The sequence below is a fragment of the Oryza sativa genome, chromosome 7 (genome assembly GCF_034140825.1).
Source record: "Oryza sativa Japonica Group chromosome 7, ASM3414082v1".
NCBI lineage: Eukaryota > Viridiplantae > Streptophyta > Magnoliopsida > Poales > Poaceae > Oryza > Oryza sativa.
This window is the reverse complement of record NC_089041.1, coordinates 19,386,399-19,392,540: the sequence shown is the minus strand read 5'-3', so window position 1 is coordinate 19,392,540 and position 6,142 is coordinate 19,386,399. Positions and strand designations below refer to the sequence as shown.

The window sequence follows — 6,142 nt, the reverse complement described above, 5'->3', positions numbered from 1 at the left end:
CCCCAGCCCTCGGGGCCGAAACGGGAGCGGCCCGACCCCTCGGGAAGACAGAGGGAGGGGCGGCCACATCACCCTCGGGCCTGACCCCCCCGAGGGGGTCAGGCCACGTGGGTGACTGCAGCTGCCCCAAACCTCTAGTCAAGATACCCCCGGTCCCATGTCACCGACAGATGCGAAAGGGCCTTTAGCCTAATGGTTACAAGAACCACAGTGGTACCTGAGGTCCTGGGTTCGACTCCCCATAGGAGCGAATTTTCCAGGATTTAATGGCGTTTGTGCTTTCAGTGGTAGGCGACGTACCCGTCGACAGCGAGGCGCCTGTGGTGACTTCGTCAATCTCTCCAGAATTTGCCGACCCAGTCTTCAAAGATGCTCATAGGGGTAGGGTGGCCAGCGAGGCGCCTGTGGGGGTAGGGTTTGCATGCTTGAGTTCATAGGGTACGTCGCCAGAATTTGCCGACCCAGTCTTCAAAGATGCTCATAGGGGTAGGGTGGCCAGCGAGGCGCCTGTGGGGGTAGGGTTTGCATGCTTGAGTTCATAGGGTACGTCGCCAGCGAGGCGCCTGTGGTGACTTCGTCAATCTCTCCAGAATTTGCCGACCCAGTCTTCGAAGATGCTCATAAGGGTAGGGTTTATGTGCGTGTGTTCATAGGGGTGAGTGCGCGTGCGTTGTGAGTGTTTGCGTTGTACTGTGTAATTTAAAAAAAATAGGTCTTAGATTTTTGGATGAAAGGAGTATAAAAGTAGAGAATAAATATATTGAAGTATAAAATGGAAAAAAACTATATTGAGATTTGATAAAATGGAAATATTCTATTATCTTTTTATGCTGCATTAATATGTGTCATGTGTGATATTGAATAACGAACTTACTTTAATACGGAGGAGTATTTTCCTTGAACCGGGATGATGAAATCATTGAAAACGCGGAGGCAAGAGGACGTGCAACACGTGGGATAGCGCCGACGTCGGCGATCTGTTCTACCTTCTGGAAAACAAGTCTGCAAAAATTAATTTCTGCCTGAGGCAGTGAGGCTCGCTTGTCAGTCACCCGTATACGTGGAAAATAAATTTTCTCTCGCTTTCTCACGCGGGTCGCGAGGAACTCTCTCTCTCTCTCTGTGCACACCCCGGGAGGAGGAACCGAGGGAGGAGGACAAGTCAGAGCAAGGGGCCTCGACGGCGGCGAAGCCCTCCAACTCACAGGTGAGAGACCCCCCCCCCCTCGCCTCCTCCTCTTCTCTCCGGCGACAGCGACGGCGACGAGCGAGTCCGTGTAGATCTCCGACCCCGTAGATGGGTTTTGGGAGGGGGGCGGTTTAATCGGCGGCGCGGATGGCGTCCGTAGGACTCCGTACCCCGCCGGGGAATCCTTAGGTTGCTCCTCTATTGCTCTTGGAGTACACGCCGCAGCCGCTACCCGTAGGCCTTAGCCCGATGGACATCCATGGTTGGGTGGATCTGAATGGAGACGGATTGGAGAGAGCAAGTAGGATGGAAGTAATGGTTATGATGTCTAGCTGATGAATGTACTTTATACTTAACTAATAGTACTAATACGCAAAGCTTTGTTACAGGAAGCCCAAGATTTTCCCCGTGAATTCCTGTTTTTCTCCATTGCTCCATCCAAATTTTGCCTATTCCTATGTCTTTCAAATGTTTGCGATAGGAGGCCTCAAAGGGTCTAGTTAGTGTATAACACTGTACTCTGTACCGCGAAGTAGTGCCTCAGGCTGTGAAATGTCTGCTGTTCCTTTGTCAATTGTTTGGATCCCTTTGAACAATGGAAAGCATACAATTTCATGGAAGGTTATTAATTACATTTCCCTGTTAGGTTAGTTCTGTTATGCCATTTCAGTACTAATGAACAAACAGTTTGTCCACCTACGTGTCATCACTTGGCTTGATAGTGCTGCAACCAACCTATGTTTATGTAGAAAGCTGAGGCATATTTGGATTCCCTTTCGTAGGTAAAATCTGCTAAATATTGTTTGAGTTTTCTGGCATCTGCTTCAGATATCCATTCGCTAATGACTAACCAATTTAATCACAGAAACACCAATATCTAAAGCAGCTTAAATTTTGAAACCAAAATGCAAGTTGTATTAAAACAATTCCATGAAAATCTTGATTATGGTAATACATACTTTCTAATTTCATTTTGTTGGTGCTTTTGTTTTCTTATGTGACCTGTTTTTGACCAATTGTTATCTCAAAATATATGTTCCTTCCTCCTGGTGAATAAACTTGAATATATCTATCTACAGGCGCCATGTCGATGTCACTGTTCCCTGGGATGGATCTTACGAAAATGGATGCTCCTACTCTTACCCTCCTTGGAGCAGCCTGCTGTGTAATGCTATCGATGCATTTTACAGTACAGTTGGTGTCGCAGCATCTTTTCTATTGGAAGAATCCCAAGGAGCAGAAGGCTATACTTATTATCGTTCTCATGGCTCCCTTATATGCTATAAATTCCTTTGTTGGTCTTCTGGATATCAAGGGAAGCAAAACATTTTTCACTTTCTTGGATGCTGTCAAAGAATGCTACGAGGCACTGGTGAGTCCTTTTGGGTTAACCACATTCTTGCACCCAATGCCGAGATTCACTAACCTTCTCTCTTTGTTTCACTATGTAGGCTATTGCTAAGTTTATGGCACTGATGTACAGCTATTTGAATATATCTATTAGTAAGAACATAGTTCCTGATGAGATCAAAGGGAGGGTGCTTCATCATTCCTTCCCTGTTTCCCTTTTCCTGGTAATTTCCTTAATCCTTATACCCTGGTTCATTCTTTAAATGTTTCTATAATCTGTAATTGTGCTTGAGTGCTAAGATTTCTGTTTGATTACTTCTTTACATAGCACTATATATTGATTAAGTTTTGATGACTTAGCATAATACCTTCCCTGCTTCTCTTTTACTGGCATTTTATCCCATACCATGGATCACCTTTTTGTACTTGAATTTTAAATTTCTATTTCATTGCTTCCTTATATAGCATTGTCTGGAATCTGGATTAATTAAACCAAGTTACCATGAGTGGTAATTTTTTACTATAATATCAACAGCAGTTTTAATCTTTCTCTTACCAAATTCTCCTGTATGCATGCACCTAAAGCGATGACTTAAAAATCTGTCTGTGCATCACCCTTCTACATTTTTATTATTCACCTACAATCTGCAGAGGTAGTCTGGAGCTTTCAGCACTTCAGTTTATAGTTTGAGTCGATGTTGTCCTAAGAACCTGTCTTTGCATCTCCCATTCTCCCTTTTAGTGTTCTATCTTGCACATATAATCTGCACAATCTGGAAGTTTATTCTTTCAGAACTTAAGTTTGTAGTTAGACTTTAGGGTGTTCTATTACTTGCTTCACTTCTATCTGTTCAAAAAGGAATTAATATATTTGTGATGTTTTGCTATGGCAGCCCCGCAATGTTCGATTGGAGCATAAAACACTGAAGCTTCTGAAGTACTGGACCTGGCAATTTGTTGTTGTTAGGCCCATATGCGCCATTCTAATGATTACTCTTCAGCTTCTTGGTCTGTACCCCAGTTGGGTCAGCTGGACATTCACAATCATACTGAACTTTTCAGTCTCCATGGCATTATACGCACTGGTTATTTTCTACCACTTGTTTGCAAAAGAGCTGGCACCTCACAAACCTCTTGCAAAATTCTTATGCATCAAAGGGATTGTCTTCTTCTCTTTCTGGCAGGTAATCATCTACTTTTCCCTAAGGAAAATGAAAGCCGTTTCACAATTTTTCTTACTTTATGGACCAAATAGGTTACTTCTTCTTTCTTGTGTCTGAATGCTTTAGTGTAACTTTGGACACTGTTTACCATGATGCATGCCTCTGAATGTTTGATTGAACAATGTCGATGTAGACTTTCTAAATAGTTTAGATCTTCTGTTCCTTCTGGGTACTGTGGTGTGACTTCTCATGACAGTCATGAAGCTTCATCATATTTATTCTCTGGATTTAATTAGGTGCTCAAGATACACCACCATTTCTTTTTGTACATATAGTTGTTTATGAATTGAAAAAGTTCTTCTGCAACTTAAGTTTTTATGAACTGCCATTTGAAAGTCAGATTTGGCAATTTCCTTTATGAAGTCTCATAACTGAACAACTATATGCCTTGTTACCAATTAGTTTAGAAAGAAAGCCAGAGTAAGTTGTTAAACAAGTTTAATTAGATAATAAATCAATACTGAGCTTTTCACCTTTAAGGCACAATAAGCTGCTATATCATACTGCTTAAAGAGACATCCCCAGTGGACACCTTCTAAAGAGTGCATGTCTTCCTCTTTTGCCATGGGAAACATAAAAGCTGGAATAGTTTTTAATAGTTCTCCCATTCTGTTCATTTCTTATGATTAGTGATTGAGCTACTGAATGCCATTGTCTTTTTGCAGGGTTTTGCATTAGAGGTTTTAGCTGCCGTAGGGATCATTCAGTCCCACCATTTCTGGTTGGACGTGGAGCACATCCAGGAGGCAATCCAGAATGTCTTGGTGATCATCGAAATGGTCTTCTTCTCCGTTCTCCAACAATATGCTTACCATGTTGCTCCATACAGCGGGGCTGACAGGGCGAAATTCGAGAAGAAGAATGAATGATCCAGGTTTTGTACTGAGTAATACCCTCCAGCTCTTGTATGATATCTCTCTGTATGGACTCACAGTGTTATAAACTCAGTGTTTCTTATGCACACGAGTAGAGTAAGTACATTACAATCATTAGAAAGCTAGAGGTGCCTGAATAAGTGGTGGTTTCGTCTTGTTGTACACAATATCATGTTGGACTGAGGATCTTGTGTGTACACTGTACAGTGCAGCCTTTGGAGGCAAGCAAATCCATTATCAATAAAGCTATGTACTTCCAAGTGCCAATCACCAACTGTAGAGCCCTCCCTCCCCCAATGCATTGAGTTGGTGAATGCAAAGTTATTCAGGGACATCATTAATCCGGTTAACTGGATACACCGTATTTAACTAGCCCGGTCTGGACTCTGGACCACGGTCGTGGGTAACTTTTATTGTTCTTTCAATTTTTCCATGTGAAAATTTGTTCCAGATAGTCATTGCCTCTGGTCACAAGTTGTGACTCTGCAACAATGTCGATCGAGAACATGTGTTACCCTCTCTTTCTGCTTCTGCCTCTTTCACCAGCTGGGCACGGTGAAACAAGGGCGTTGCATCCAGCATCGCCGTGGCAGGATTCTTGACGCGAGAGCAGTTTGTCTGCAGCGATTTGCTCCGTCGTATCAGCGGCGACGAGAAGAAAAGGAGAAAAAGAGTGGGGGAGGAAAGAGATGAGTACTCCAGACGTCCAGTCTGTCTGCAGTGCTGTGTGCAGTGTAGGGTAGGTTGCCTGAAATCAGTGGCGAAGTGGGGCACGGGCACTAGTAGCAGCAGCTGTGCACTCCTAGGCCGGGCCTGTAGCTGCTGTGTTGTGTGCGTAAGCGGTGGGGGCCATATGTGCAACTCCTGTAGATTCCTAGTACGGCCTGGCTTGCCTTCCCGTGACCTATTTTTGCATCGCTTTAAGCTCGGCCGACTTTTAACCAGGGTCAGAACTCAGAACTCAGAAGTGTCTCCTCTTGCCTTGTCCTCCTCCTAGCTAGCGGCTGATAATAGTGTCACACACATCTTGGTGTCAACTTATAAATAATGATATGCCTTCTGTTTATAAAACATTACTAGCACTGAAGACCGAACGGATGAGTAAATTTTATTTTAGGCTATGTATTTTTATAAATTGTTACAAGGGGTTTCTGTTAGCACGTCCGGTTTATCTCTATCCACATCAATAATGCCGACTTTAGTTTCAATCCTTTTCTTTAAACTTCTAACTTTTTCATCACATCAAAATTGGAGGTTTGGTTGAAATTGAAACGATATGACAAAAAAGTTAGAGTTTGTGTGTGTAGGAAAGTTTTGATGTGATTAAAAAGTTGAAAGTTTGTGTGTAGGGCCGAGTTTAGATCCACAGAAACTTCCAACTTTTCCCATCACATCGTTCTAATTTCAACCAAACTTCTAATTTTAGCGGGCTAGTATGTTTCATTATCGGCGGGAACATGGATAGCCGAGAAAGCTTATCAGCCAGCAACGGTGGTGGCGCTTTG

At 43.2% G+C, this 6,142-nt stretch overlaps 1 protein-coding gene across 1 annotated transcript; it reads left to right on the top strand.

Moving 5' to 3' along the window:
• The first annotated feature begins 1,098 nt into the window (after positions 1-1,098).
• Positions 1,099-4,904, top strand: LOC4343327 (uncharacterized). The gene is made up of 5 exons (XM_015792389.3): positions 1,099-1,207; positions 2,269-2,561; positions 2,641-2,763; positions 3,433-3,723; positions 4,428-4,904. The coding sequence occupies exons 2-5, from the start codon at positions 2,274-2,276 to the stop codon at positions 4,629-4,631; spliced, it is 906 nt and encodes a 301-aa protein (XP_015647875.1). The 5' UTR covers positions 1,099-1,207; positions 2,269-2,273; the 3' UTR covers positions 4,632-4,904.
• Positions 4,905-6,142: the final 1,238 nt, after the last annotated feature.

Coding starts and splice junctions, on each gene's coding strand:
- LOC4343327 (XM_015792389.3), top strand. CDS start 2,274: ATGTCGATGTCACTGTTCCCTGGGATGGATCTTACGAAAATGGATGCT. Junction 2,764..3,432: donor TCCCTGTTTCCCTTTTCCTG/GTAATTTCCTTA, acceptor TTGCTATGGCAG/CCCCGCAATGTTCGATTGGA. Junction 3,724..4,427: donor TCTTCTTCTCTTTCTGGCAG/GTAATCATCTAC, acceptor GTCTTTTTGCAG/GGTTTTGCATTAGAGGTTTT.